Source organism: Hemitrygon akajei, unplaced genomic scaffold (assembly GCF_048418815.1).
Source record: "Hemitrygon akajei unplaced genomic scaffold, sHemAka1.3 Scf000055, whole genome shotgun sequence".
Lineage (NCBI taxonomy): Eukaryota > Metazoa > Chordata > Chondrichthyes > Myliobatiformes > Dasyatidae > Hemitrygon > Hemitrygon akajei.
This window is the reverse complement of record NW_027331941.1, coordinates 3759298-3773610: the sequence shown is the minus strand read 5'-3', so window position 1 is coordinate 3773610 and position 14313 is coordinate 3759298. Positions and strand designations below refer to the sequence as shown.

Genomic DNA, 14313 nt, shown 5'->3' with positions numbered 1-14313 from the left:
GTTTATGGTGAGGCTCCACCTTCTTCTGCTGGACTCCTCCATCATGGGAAAATTCCAAGCCTCATTTACTCGCTGAATGCCTTTAAAGATTCGAAAGGTATCAATAAGGTCCTAGCCTCTCTCTCCACCTCGTCCTTCAAAATCCAGCGATTACATTCATTGTATTACAACTCTTTGATTCCCAGTATCGCTCTTGTGAACCAGCTCTGAGCATTCTCTATAAGACCATAAGACCACAAGGCACGGAGCAGAATTAGGGCATTACTTTCAAGGCTGACCTTGGATTCCACTCAGCCCCGTGCACATGCCTTCTCGCCATAGGCTTCGAGAAACCATCAACTTACGCCTTAAGTATACGCACAAACTTGCACTCACCACAGAAGTCTGTGGCAGAGCATGTCACAGATCAATTACTTTCTAGCTAATAAACAAAATACACAATTTTCCTGTTCTGAAACGCAGCCCCTGAAATTTGAGTCTGTGCCCTTCAGTTTTGCATACCTACACCAGAGGAAAAATCCAACCCAATGTTCCTTTCAACTTTCAGTAGGTTTCAAGGAGATTACCCCGTATTCTTCCCAATTTACTGTGAGTACAGATCCATAGCTGACAGACGTTCCTCATATATTAACCCCATCATTCTTGGAATCATCCATCTGAACCTCCTCAGGACAACCTCCAAGGACAACACACAGTTTCTGAGATATTGGACCCACACCTGTTGACAATACCCCAAGAGTCATCTTCTAATAACGCAGCATTTCCCTTTGCTTTTATATTCTATTCCCCCTAGAAATAAATTCCAAAATTGCATGAGCATTCTTTATCACTGGTCCCTTTCCTCCTGAGATGTCATTAGTTTCTGCTATGGCCCAAGGGCATAGTGAAACATGCTGAAGCAGATCGTTATTTCACAGATTTTAATGCGAACGGTGTTAAATAGAGAAAAGAAAACAATACACACTAGGCCAAAAGGGGCAGTAAACGAAAACTCTCAGATGGAAAACAAAGGCTCTACTACGGCTGAAAAGAACAGCTCAGAATAATACGAATACCGCTAGTCTTAGTGTCAGTTGACTCGACAGTCCAGTTTCTCAGGCTAGCTGGTATACAAGCAGGTAGAGAAGCGTTGAAATAATTGGCTGACACGTGCATATTCACCAGCGCAATTGCTGTATCCGCTGCGCTACCGAATCCGTGGTTATGACGTCTCATGTTTGAACCTTCTCTCCTTTAAATAATAGTCTGCATTCTTGTGACTTTTACCAAAATGTTTTATCATGCAGTTCTCAACACTGTATTGCATCTACCATTTTCTGAGCTTTCCTCCAATTTGTTTCACTCCTGCTGCGATTGTATTGCTTCCTTAGCACTACCTAGCCCTCCTCCTATCTCCACATAGTTCTCAAAATTTGCTGCATATCAACGTTAAATCCCTCAACTAAATCGTCAACAATCAATGTGAAAATTAGCGTTCCCACCTGTGGAGTACCACTAGTCACTGGCATCGAAGTACAAAAGTTCCTCCTTATTCCCACTCGCTGCTTACTGCCTGTCAACCATTCGTCTTTTCATGCCAGCATCTTTCCTATAACTCCACAGGATTTAATCTGGTTAAGTTGTTTCATATGTGACACCTTATCAAATGCCCTCTAAAAATCCAAGCAAATGACACCCACTGCCTCTCCCTTGTTTGCATCACTTGTTAATAACTCGAAGATGTCTAACAGATTTGTCAAGCAATATTTTCCTTCACAGAAACCAAACTGACGGACTTACGTTATCGTTAGTCATCACGTACCCAAAAGATTAATCTTTAATAATGGACTCTTACACTTTTCCAAACAACTCGATTAAGCTAACTGGCCTGTAATTTCCGTCATTTTTCCTTCCTCTCTTCTGAAAGCGTCGATTGACATTGGCAAATTTCCAGCCCTCCGGGACGGTGATTCCATTGATTTTAAAAGAGCATCCGAACTCGGGACTCTGGGATTTAGTCTATCTGGTCCAAGTGACTTAACTACCATAAGAACTTTCCGTTTACCTCCATTTATTCCTTTGAAATAGCTATGGCATTCACACCTGCTCCCTAACATTCACGGACCTCTGGCACACTGCTACTGTGTTCCACAGTGAAGGCTGATAAAAGGTACCCATCAAGTTCATCTTCCATTTCTCTGTCCCCAATTTCAACATCAGCAGCATCATTCTCGATTGGTCCAATATCAACTCTAGGATCTCTTTGCTAATTTATATTATCTAAAAAAATAAACTTTAATTAACCTGCTTTTTACTATTTGCTACCTTGTCCTCATATTTCAACTTTTCACTCGTGGTAGCATTTTAGGTGCTTTTTGTTGAATTTCAAATTATTCCCTATTATTCACCTTCCCACTAATTTAGTTTATATGCCATTTCCTTGGACATTTCTGCATCCTTAACATCCCACTCAACAATGGTTGCCGAAAACTGCTACTTGACAACATCTTCTGTGGAACATACCTACCTTCTCCTTGTGAGGTATTCCAAGAAAAAAAATCGCAACCACAAGCAGCTCTAAAATGCACCACAGCTCCTCTCTTTCGATCTGACACCAAACTGATTTTCCCCATTCCTTCAGTATTGACGTCGACCTTTACAATCGTGACATTACCCTTATTACATTCCTTTTTTTAGATCTGTTACGAACCCGTGACACGTGACAGTGGTGTACTTGGCACGTGACTGGTATTAAAGCTATACTGGACTTAAGGTAGTTGTCTTGTGATGGTGGAGTGACGTCATTTTCCCGCCAGTAGAGGTCATGTGACAGGTTTTTTAAAAGGAGGACCCGTCCCTGTGAGGAGGGGAAGTTCGTGGCTAGATTTGCCATTTTGACTTCATGCCACTGCGTTATTTAATGTTATGACGCAGTTTAGTTGAAACATGAAGTTTTATTTAATGCCTAAAGTTTAAAAGGTCATTGCCAGCAGTTTCTTTATAATACTGCTCGTTAAAAATCCGTGGAGAGTGAAGATCGGAGTTCGGGAGTTAAAAGATCGAGGAAAGTCGATTTCGACGGCGAAACAGGTTCGGCCTTGTTTGATCCTCATTCAGAAGGAATTCGTTGACTGTGCTCGTGTTAATCCCTGTGAAATAGCAGAAAGGATTGAGTACAGTGTTGTAAAGGCAAGGTCAGTGCCTTTGAGCCGTTTTATTTCCATCTTTGTAAACTCTTCCGTGGGAAAAGTGCAGTTCGACTGGGAACCGCAACAACACGACGTGAAAGAGAATTTAAATCGTCTAAAAGTCATTGCTTTAATGGACTGTAAACATTTTTAACTTTTGCAGTACTACTTTGAGGAACTGTTTTTGCAACATCGTCTTAAAAACTGTTTAAGCTTCATTGCTTTAAGAACTGTTTAAGATGCCGCACAGCAGCTGACTTCCGGTTACGTGAGTGGTTTGTTTATTTTTGGGGGTTTGTTTTTCAGTGTTTAATAAATGTTTTATTTGTTATAAAAACCCCTGCCTCGATTATATATTTATTTTTGCTGAATCCGTAACAGATCCCATTTGAATCTCAGCCTCGCATCTTGACTTACTCTTTGGGTCCCTATATATGATTAACATATTTTCTCCTTGCAGTTTTTTTTTAAATTCCACCCAGAATTTCAAAATTCTCTGACCCAAGTCACGACTTTCCAAAGATGTTACTTTGTGTCTTACCAACAGAGCCACGTCACCTCCTAATATAGCCCAACTATGTCCTTCATTTTGCCACGACTTAACGACCAATAGCTCATTTTGCCACGAGATCCCCCACCTTATTCCGAATGCTATGCACATTTTAATACAGTACCTTCAGTCCTGCATTCTTTGCCTTTTTGAATTTGGCACTTGTGGTACAATTTAACTTTTTGCTCTGTGTACATGGGTACCTAGCAATTTATTTGCCCTCCTTACTTTTATATTACATTCATCATGTATTTAAACCTGCTGGCTCTTTCTTAGTTCCACCATACTGGCTTCCATCCTATGCCATATTAGTTTAAGCTACTCCCAGCCGCTCTAATGCTAGCATATGTTTTTTTTTCTTCTCAGATAAGGAGCCAAAAGCTGTTCACAGTACCCAAGGTTAGGCTTCACCAGTGCATCTTAAATCTTCTGCATCACACCCCTGTTCTTGTATCCGAGACCTGTTGATATGAATGTTAAAATTGATTTTGCCTTCCTCACAACTACCTGGAAGTTAACATTTGCATCCCAGATTTTTGGATTCACTCCACCTTTTAGAAAACAGACAGCACATTGATGTCTACAACGAAGGACCAGGGCCATGCATTTTCCAGCTTTGTATTTCAAGTGACACGTTCATGCTTATTCGAAAAAATTGTTTGTCCTTTTGCAACCAACCTGTTTCCTCAACACTACGTGTACCCCCACAAATCTTCGTATCACCTGACAAACGTGACAACAAAGCCATCAATTTTATCACGTAAAATCATTGATACACAGGACAAAAGCGTTATTTTCCTTCGACCATTCTTAACTTTGTGAAGTACCCCAATAATTCTTAAAAATAAACTTACCACGTCCTGTCTCATTTCTTATGGAGATGTCTGGAAATCCCAGAGTACGTGAATCATGCTTTTCTCCTTGGTCCACATAATCCTGAAATATGAAATCTGCCGTGCCGGTACCTGCCCGATGCAAGTTTGAGGAGAGCACTGATTAATCAGAGGAAAAAGGTGCAGACAGTCTACAATTTTGAAGTGATAAATGTGTAAAATCTCTATATTAATTGAATAAAATGCTGAATTACTCTCAGGTAATGTCTCAAGTGTACCACTGGAGCTTTGGCAAAATGTATATCCGGAAAAAATATATATAAATGTTGTAAATGAAATGAAATATATAAATGAAATCATGCAATGAGCCAGTCGGGTTCGAAATCTGTTGTGGATGCCACTACACCTCAGGTCAGTATCCCTCTATGTACCTTGATAATAACATTTTCTTTAAATTTTGAATGTTTATTGCTTGAGATCATCTGCAAATCAGAAGAATTGACTCATTATTTAAAATACGTTGTATTCAGCGATATTAAAATTTCATGCGAAGGCACTTGCAAAACAGATTCCTACAGGTCAGTGTTTTTGTCATCTGGATACAAATGTTGTCTCAAACAAAGAATATCTCGAGAGTCATCCAAATTAAGAGAATCTAATTTGTGAATTTGTCAAACAAACAGGCAGGCTATGGCTGCCTCAATTCAGAACAAAACTTTCAATGAAAATGCCGTGTCTGCACTGTACATTTGTAAGAAAAGAGAATATCAATTTTGCTGAAATGTAAAATAAAGCACAGCATTCATGTAAGAATCGTCTAGTCAGGCCAGGTTTGTGGAGAAACATATTTGTATGCTCGGTTACGTGTCCCTACAAATGGGCCAGTTGCGTTTTGTCAGCACTTAGTATTTGATATCAGGTCCACAAAAAATATAAGGTTTTCTTGCGAGCTTCACTTGCTGTACCAACAAAAAAAAAAATCTGCTGAAATTCTAAAGATTCAGAGAAAAGAATACCTTTTCTGCAAAATGACAATAAAGAGAGAATTCACAATATGTAGGGAGATTGAATATCATATGGCCGGGCCTCGAGGAAATGCGAGAGTTTCAACAGATTGAGACCTTATGCATTGAGGAGTAGGGGAATAAAGGCGGACAATGAGGTATATAACATCAGAATAATGCTCATATAAGATAATCGTACTCACGGATTTTAACGATTCAAAATTAGAGTTGCGAGGTTTAAGGCGAGAGACAGATGTTTCAAACTGTGGTCCATATATAAATATTGTCACCTCAGATGCTTCATATAAATGTGGTTTTCATTCCGAATAGTCCAATAACTTTACTTGTTTGTTTGCATGTTTTTTCTTTCATACACACATACACACACATGCACACACACATATATATATATATATAGCTATAAATACATGTGAGTGTGTGTATGTGTGCATGCATGTATATACATACATACACACACAGACATATATATATATAACGTGTGTGTATATATATAGATATATAAATATACATTATTTTCCTTCGACCCTTCTTAACTCTTTACAATTCTACCTCCAGGACTTAAGAACTTTTTAAAAGCTATTAATGCTTTTTGAGACGGTGATTTAGATGCATATCACATTTTTTTTTTACTGAGTTAAGTATTGTATGTAATTAGTTTTGCTACAGCAAGTGTATGGGACATTGGAAAAAAAGTTGAATTTCCCCATGGGGATGAATAAAGTATCTATCTATCTATCTATCTATCTATCTATCTATCTATCTATCTATCTATCTATCTATCTATCTATCTATCTATCTATCTATCTATCTATCTATCTATCTATCTAACTCCAATGATTCTTAAAAACACACTTACCGTGTCTTATTTTATTTCCTATAAGAAAGGCTAACTCTTCCAATATACGTGGCGCATGTTTTTCTCCTTGGTCCGCATAATCTTGAAATTTGAAATTAGCCGTATCGGTACCTGCCCAAAGCATGTTTGAATAGAACATTGATGAATCCGAGGCAAAAATATGAAAATGGAGAAAACCTTTGAAGTGATGAATGTGCAAAATCTCTATACAAATTGAACAAAATACGGAGATATTCACGGCTAATAGCTCAAGTTTACCACGGACTTATTGACAGAAAGTAATTCTGCAAGAAATACATAAATACTGTAAAAATATGTTAAACTCGTGCACAATTGCTACAGCCTCTCTTTGGCACTCAAGGGAAGGACGTACAAAAGTACTATTGGCAATTTCGGAATTCTACTCCAAGTTCTTATGCTTTGAGTTGTACTAGCACGGGGCTAACCGCTGCGTCACTATGAATGCTGGAAATGTGCATACGAGAAACTAAAGCGCAGGAGTAATTGTTCAGACACAGATACTACCCCAACACCATCTGGCTCTTGAACAAATGAGATGGCAACAAACACTGGACCATGTATTGAGATGTTCTCTCATCCAGTTTTCTCACTTTAAAGACTCTTTATCTTGTTTAGTCATGTTCCCATTATTTATTGCGAGTTACACCAGTTGTTGTCTTCTGCACTCTAGTCGATCTTTCATTAATCCTGTCTAGTTAGTACTCTATAGTTCTGAGAATTCCTGCAGAAAAATGAAACTTAATGATAAGTGTTGTGCCTGGAGTGCCAGATGTAGAGACTTCCAGCCTCCCCCAGGATTACTTCTGCTCCAGATGCAATGAGATGAAGCTCCTTAGGGATCGTGTGAGGGATCTGGAGCAACAACGTGATGACCTTCAGCTAATTAGAGAAAGTAAGGAGGTGATCGATAGTGCCTATAGAGAGATAGTGGACAGCACCTCTGTGACAGCCCCCTCAGGAATCGATATATAGTTCTAGATACTGTTGGAGACGTTGACCTGACAGAGGAAGACCACAGCGAACGGGACTCTGGCATTCTGCCCAGTGCCATGATCAAGAGAGCAAGGAGAAATGCAGTAATTATAGGGGTTCCATCGTGAGGGATACAGTCAAAATATTCTGGGAGCCGAACAAGGAAAAACGAATGGTGTGTTGCCTCCCTGGTGCCAGGGTACGGGACATCTCGGATCGGGTCCAGAGTATTCTCAGGAGACTGGGCGAAAAACCAGAAGTCTTGGTACATGTTGGTACCAATGACATAGACAGAAAAAGAGAGGAGGTCCTGAAGGAAGATTACTGGGAGCTAGGAAGAAAATTTAAAAGCCAGACCTCCAGAGTAATAAATTCAGGATTACTGCCTGAGCCACGCGATGGCAGGAATAGTAGAATTAAGCATATGAATGTGTGGCTAAGTAACTAGTACAGGCGGCAGGGCTTCAAATTCTTAGATCACTGGGGGATCTCAGATCTCAGAACTTAGATCTATTTTGGGGGAGGCATGACTTATACAGAAACGACGGTTTACACCTGAACTCAAAAGGTACTAATGTCATGGCGGGACTGTTTAATATTTCTGTTAGGGAGGGTTTAAACTAAGTTGGCAAGGGGAAGGAAACCAAGGTGATAGGGTCGAGAAAGAGGAAAATAGTAATAAGTCAAAGATACTGTGCAGCAAAGATGGCAAGAAGGACAGGCAGGTGAATAGACAGGGTAGTTTGCTGTGCGATAGAAATGTAGCAAAATCAGTAACAAATACTGATCTAAGTGTACTATACTTAAATGTCCGCAGCATTAGAAATAAAGTGGATGACACTTTTGTACAGCTACAAGTTAAAAGATATGACATAGTGGCCAGCACTGAGTCATAGCTAAATGATGGATATGGTTCGGAGCTGAATGATCAAGGCTACACTGTGTATAGGAAAGATAGGAAGGTAGGTAAAGGGGGTGGTGTGGCCCTGATGTTAAGCAATGAAATCAAATCACTCGAAAGAAGGAACACAGGATCAGAAGAAATAGAATTCCCATGGGTCGAGTTAAGAAATGGCAAGGGAAAAAGAAAACACTACTAGCAGCTATATACAGGCTTCCAAACAGCAGCCGGGATGTGGACTACAACTTACAGATGGTAATAAAACAAAAACGTGTCAGAAGGAAAATGCAAGAAAATTATGGGAGATTTTAATATGAAAGTGGATTGGGAAAGTTAGGCAGATACTGGATCTCAGGACAGGGAACTTGTAGAATGCCTACGGGATGGCTTTTTGGAACAGCTTGTCCATAAGCCCACCAAGGGATCGGCTGCTTTGGATTGGGTGCTGCGTAATGACCCTGAGGTGATTAGGGATTTAGAGGTAATGGAACCCCTTGGAAGTAGGGATCATAATATGATCGAGGTCAGTTTCACATTTGAAAAGCAGAAGCTGGTATCAGGTGTATCGATATTTCAGTGGAACAAAGGAAATTACAGTGGTATGAGAGAGGAACTGGCCCAAGTTGATTGGAAAAGTAACCTAAATGGAGGGACAGTAGAGCAGGATTGGATGAAATTCCTACAAGAAATCAGGAAAGTGCAGGGAAAATATATTCCAAGAAAAAAAGGAAATTATAAAAGGAAAAATGACACAAATGTGGCGAACGAGAGAAGTTAAGGCTAAAATAAAAGTAAAAGAGGCAGTTTACAAGGAAGGAAAAATTAGTGGGAAAACTGAGGATTAAACGAATTTTAAAAAATACCGAAGGAAACTAAGAAAGTCATTAGGAAAGAAAAGATGAAATATAAAAGAAATTGGAATTAACATAAAAAGGATACTAAGACGGTTTTTTAATATATGAAGAGCAAAAGAGTGACGTGGGTAGATACAGGGCCTATTGAAAAGGATGCTGGAGAAATTATAACGGGTAGCAAAGAGATGGCAGAGGAACTAAATAAGTATTTTGCATCAGTCTTCACAGTGGCAGACTTTAGCAGCATACCTGATAGCCAGAGGTCTCAGGGAATAGAATTAGGTACAGTCAAGATTACTAGAGAGAAAGTGCTTGAGAAGCTAAATGTACTAAGAATAGTTAAGTCTTCCGGACCCGATTGAGTGCATCCACGGGTTCTGAAGGAGGTGGCTTTGGAGATTGTGAAGGCTTTGGAAATAATCTTGCACGAATCAGTAGACTCTGGCACGGTTCCGGAGGACTGGTAGGTCGCAAATGTAGTTCCGTTGTTTAAGAAAGGGGGGAGGCAGCAAAAAGAAAATTACAGACCTATTAGTCTGACATCGGTAGTTGGAAAGTTATTGGAGTCGATCCTCAAGGCTGAGGTTATGAATTACCTTGAGGTGCATGACGAAATAGGCCCAAGCCAGCATGGTTTCATGAAGGGAAGATCCTGCCTCAGCAAACTATTGGAATTTTTTGAGGTAATCGCAAGTACGATTGACAAGGCAGAGGCTGTGGATGTTGTGTATTTGGATTTTCAAAAGGCCTTTTGATAAAGTGCCACATAAAAGGCTGCTTAATAACATAGGGGCCCATGGAATTGCAGGAAGGATATTGGAACATGTGGAGCATTGGCTGATAGGCAGAAAGCAAAGTGTGGGAATACAGTGATCCTATCCCTGTTGGTTGCCCGTTACTAGGGATGTTCCGCAGGGGTCGGTGTTGGGGCCTCTTCTTTTTACACTGTATATCGATGTTTTAGATTATGGATTAAATGACTGTGTGGCCAAGTTTGCGGAGAACACCAAGATAGGTGGAGGAGCAGGAAGTGTTAAAGAAACGGAAAGGTTGCAGAGAGACTTGGTCAGTTTAGGAGAGTGGGCAAAGAAATGGAAGATGAGATACAATGTTGAGAAATGTACGGTTGTACATTTTGGAAGAAGAAACAATCGGGCAGATTATTATTTAGATGGGGAGAAAATTCAAGCATCGGATGTACAAAGTGACTTGGGGCCTAGTGCAGGATACCGTAAAGGTTAACAATCAGGTTGGATCGTCAGTAAGGAAAGCGAATGCCATGTAGGCATTGATTTCTAGAAGAATAGTGTATAAGATTAAAGAGGTTTTGATGAGGCTCTATGGGACACTGGTGCACCCCATTTGGAATATTGTGTTCAGTTTTGGGCCACCTATCTTAGAAAGGATGAGCTAATGTTGGAGAGAGTTCAGAGAAGAATCAAGAGGATGATTCCTGGAAAGCAGGGACTAACATATGAGGAGCGTTTGTCAGCTCTTGGATTGCATTCATTAGAGTATGGAAGAATAAGAGTGGATCTTATAGAAACATTTCGAATGTTGAAAGGGTTGGACAGAGTCGATGTGCAAAGGTTGTTTCCCTTAGTGGGTGAGTCCAGGAAAAGAGGTCACAGTCTCAGAATTAGAGGGTACACATTTAAAACGGAGATGAGGAGAAACTTTTTTTAGCCAGAGGGTCGTGGATTTATGGAATTCGTTGCCACATACAGCTATGGAGGCCCAATCATTGAGGGTTTTTAGGGAAAGGAATGACAGGTATCTAATTAGTCAGGGTATTAAGGGATGAGGGGAGAAAACGGAAATTTGAACTGGACGGGATAATAGTTTAGATCATGGTGGATTGGTAGAGCAGACTGATGGGCCGAATGGCCTACTTCTACTCCTTTGTCTTGTGATCTTGTGATCCTGTGATGACATACATAGGGCGCCGTATATACTGCTGTTGCTCCTTTCCTCGCCTTCTGGTGCATCGGGCCGTTACCTTGCCCCTCCTTTTGCATTCTCTTCTACAGGACTGTGTTGCCAGCTCGAAGCTCATCTCAGCATGGTTGGAAAGCATGCAATGAGCTAGCCGGGTTCAAAGTCTGTTGCGGATGCCACTACACCACAGATCGGTATCCCTGTATGTACCTTGATAATAACATTTAGTTTGAATTTTGATTTTTTTATTGCTTGAAACTATCTGCGAATCTGAAGTAATATCTCATTATGTAAAATATGTTTTAACCCACTGTATTAAAATTCTATGCGAAGGCATCTCAAAAAAGGATTCCCACAGGTCAGTGCTTTGTCATATGTATACACGCGTTGTCTTTAAAACTAATATCTCGAGACTCATCCAAATTAAGAGAATATAATTCGTGAATTCGTCAACAAAACTAGCAGGTAATGGTTGTACGAATTCAGAATAAACATTTCAATGAAAATAGCGTGGCTGAAGTGTACATCTGTAGGAAAAGACAGCATCAATTTTGCTGAAAGGTAAAGCACAACATTCAGGCAAGACTCCACTAGTCAGGCCAAGTTTGTGGAGAAACGCATTTTTATGCTAAGCTGCTAGTCCCTTCAAATGGGCCTGTCGAGTTTTCTTAGAACTTAGTATTTGATATCAGAGATGAAATCTATGCTTAAATTTTAAAGATTTAGAAAAAAAATGTCATTTCTGCAAAATAACAATAAAGCGGGATTTAACAATATGTATGGAGATTGAATATCATATGGCCGCCACTGGTGGAAATAAGCAACATGCGGGAGTTTCAACAGAATGAGACTTTATGCATTGGGGAGTAGGGGAATGAGGACGGAAAAAGAGGCGTATGACAACAGAGAATGGCAGCTACAAGTTAATCTTGCTCAAGCATTTTAACGAGTCAACAACTAGAGTAGCGATGTTTAAGGCGAGAGGCAAAATGATCAATAGAAACGCATGAAATAAGTCTTAAATTCTAACTTTTCACCGTACTCCATATAGAAATACTCTACCAAAGTAAATTGTAGAGACAGTTGCAGCAACAAGATTGAATTATCTTGCATGTGGAGGACCTCGGCGTTGGAGAAATGGAGATTATATCGAGAGCACAAGGTACTCCTGGGCAGCACAGAATCCTTTCCTAGATATTACCTTTGCCATACTGTGACTGTTTATGAAGGGTCTGATAAACTGAAGAGGTGTGCACGCAAATACTTGTTTGTGTACATTCATGTGCATTTGAACGAACACAATAAAAGTACTGTCGGTCAATAGGGTTTCTGACTGTGACTAGCTGATTATTATCACTGATGGATAATCCCTATAACCGTGTAAATCTAGCTGTTTTTTTGCACATATATTTTCTTCCTTCACACCTCCGCTGCAACCCTGTATCTTCGTTCTTGCCTTCCCTTAGTTCAACTTTCTTTCTTTCTTTCTTTCTTTCTTTCTTTCTTTCTTCATTATGCCTATCAATTCTGTAATTGCAAATGGACAACTTCTTCCTTGAGGAATAAGTTGAAGCAGCAAATACATTTGAGTATTCATGGGCTTGCATATTTATATCTACAGTATTTTCAACATTTCAAATAGAGCTCACATTTTCAACGAAGGTGGGAATTTACTCCTTAACCATCTGTGTCATATTATTTGAATTCATTTTAACATTATGAAGTACTCCAGTGTTTTACAAAGTACCAGGTACCATTACTTCTGTCATTCCCTGCATAGATTTTTCGATCTTTTAGCGTAACTTTTTGTTGCTTTCCCCTTTGTTCCTCATAACCTTCAAACACTTTATAAAGCATTTAGTTTCCTGAGCCACTACATGTAGAGGTGTACGGAAAAAATATAAACTTAAACTTAGTTTACATGGATTTATTAAAATCAATGGGTCACCTGGGCCAAAGGGACATTCGATGTTCTATTCCGATTACTCCAAAAGCAAATCTGTGCCTTGTTAAGCTTTAATATTATCACCTTTACCTCAGACTATTCACATAAAGGCAATGTTCATTCCATCAAAACTCCTTCAAATCATTAATTCATTTGCACTTAAATTTCTATCACGTATACTTCATTATTTATGTCTTTATTTATTGTATTCGTTCATTCCTTCCCGACATATTCATTGCATATTCTCTTTATTTTTATTTAATTGTATCCTTCCTTCCATTATCGTCTTCCATTTCATACCTTCCAGATTAATGACAACCTCACTGAGACACGATTTGTGCAGCATCAGGGATTTATAATGCTTTCATCACTTTGTAAATAAATATTTTTTTCTCTCAGAATTCCTATTCATAAAGTAAGTTAATTAACAGGACAGAGAGTGATTAATTGTCCTTTCATTCAGAAATGTGCGTGTGAGGTTTTTATTACACTCCCTTTATACTCTCATAAATTTCTTTAAAAATTTTCAGAGAGCAAAAAATCTTGTTTTCAGGATTTCTGATTTTATAAAATAAAACAAGTAATGTTTTCAACGTATCTGATGCAGTTTACATATTCACGTCTGGGAGGGACAGTGGTAAACAAACTGCCATTTTCATTTGACTTCTCAAAACTTTCTGAGGTGCTGTAATGTTTCTGAAATTTCTACTTACCGCTTCTTCTTCGACTCCCTGCGTAGATTTCTGGATCTACTAGCGTACCCAGTTCATGGATTTTTCCTTGGTCCACATAACGTTTAACAACTTCAAGCTGCACGTAACATGACGGGTCCATACCTGCTCGAAAAGTTTTGAATAGAGCACGAATTAATGGGAAGCAACATTAGCAAATCGCATTTTGTATGCAAATGATAGCGATGCCGAATCGTCATACTAAATAAGGAGAAATAATGAAATATTCTGAGGAACGGCAGCCCTTTCCAGGGATAGTTTGACAAAAGGCTATTTTTGAAGGAATTTTTTAAAATGCTGTAAGTAATATAAAAACTCCAAGATGATCAAAGCCACTGTTTCGATACAAAACATTTATGCATTTAGAGATACAATGCCGTGCCTTCTCTTCAAGCCCATCGCGACATGCCGGCTTGTAAACAACGTATTTAACACTTCAAACACGAGGAAATCTGCAGATGCTGGAAATTCTACAAACAACACACACAAAATGCTGGCCAAGCAGCATCTATAAGCAGAA

At 39.3% G+C, this 14313-nt stretch overlaps 1 protein-coding gene and 1 long non-coding RNA gene across 2 annotated transcripts in view; both read right to left on the bottom strand.

Moving 5' to 3' along the window:
- Window positions 1-6555, bottom strand: part of LOC140721448 (uncharacterized) — a 42242-nt gene extending 35687 nt beyond the window's left edge. The window contains exons 1-2 of the mRNA XM_073036269.1: window positions 6543-6555; window positions 4572-4682 (exon numbers count right to left, since the gene is read on the bottom strand). Coding sequence (XP_072892370.1) covers window positions 4572-4682; window positions 6543-6555 — 124 coding nt within the window. The remainder of the gene's footprint in view (window positions 1-4571; window positions 4683-6542) is intronic.
- A 7217-nt stretch (window positions 6556-13772) lies between these two features.
- The window catches only part of LOC140721437 (uncharacterized), a 57468-nt gene continuing 56927 nt past the window's right edge, over window positions 13773-14313 (bottom strand). Inside the window, exon 4 of the long non-coding RNA XR_012097381.1 lies at window positions 13773-13898. This is a non-coding gene — a long non-coding RNA (uncharacterized lncRNA). The remainder of the gene's footprint in view (window positions 13899-14313) is intronic.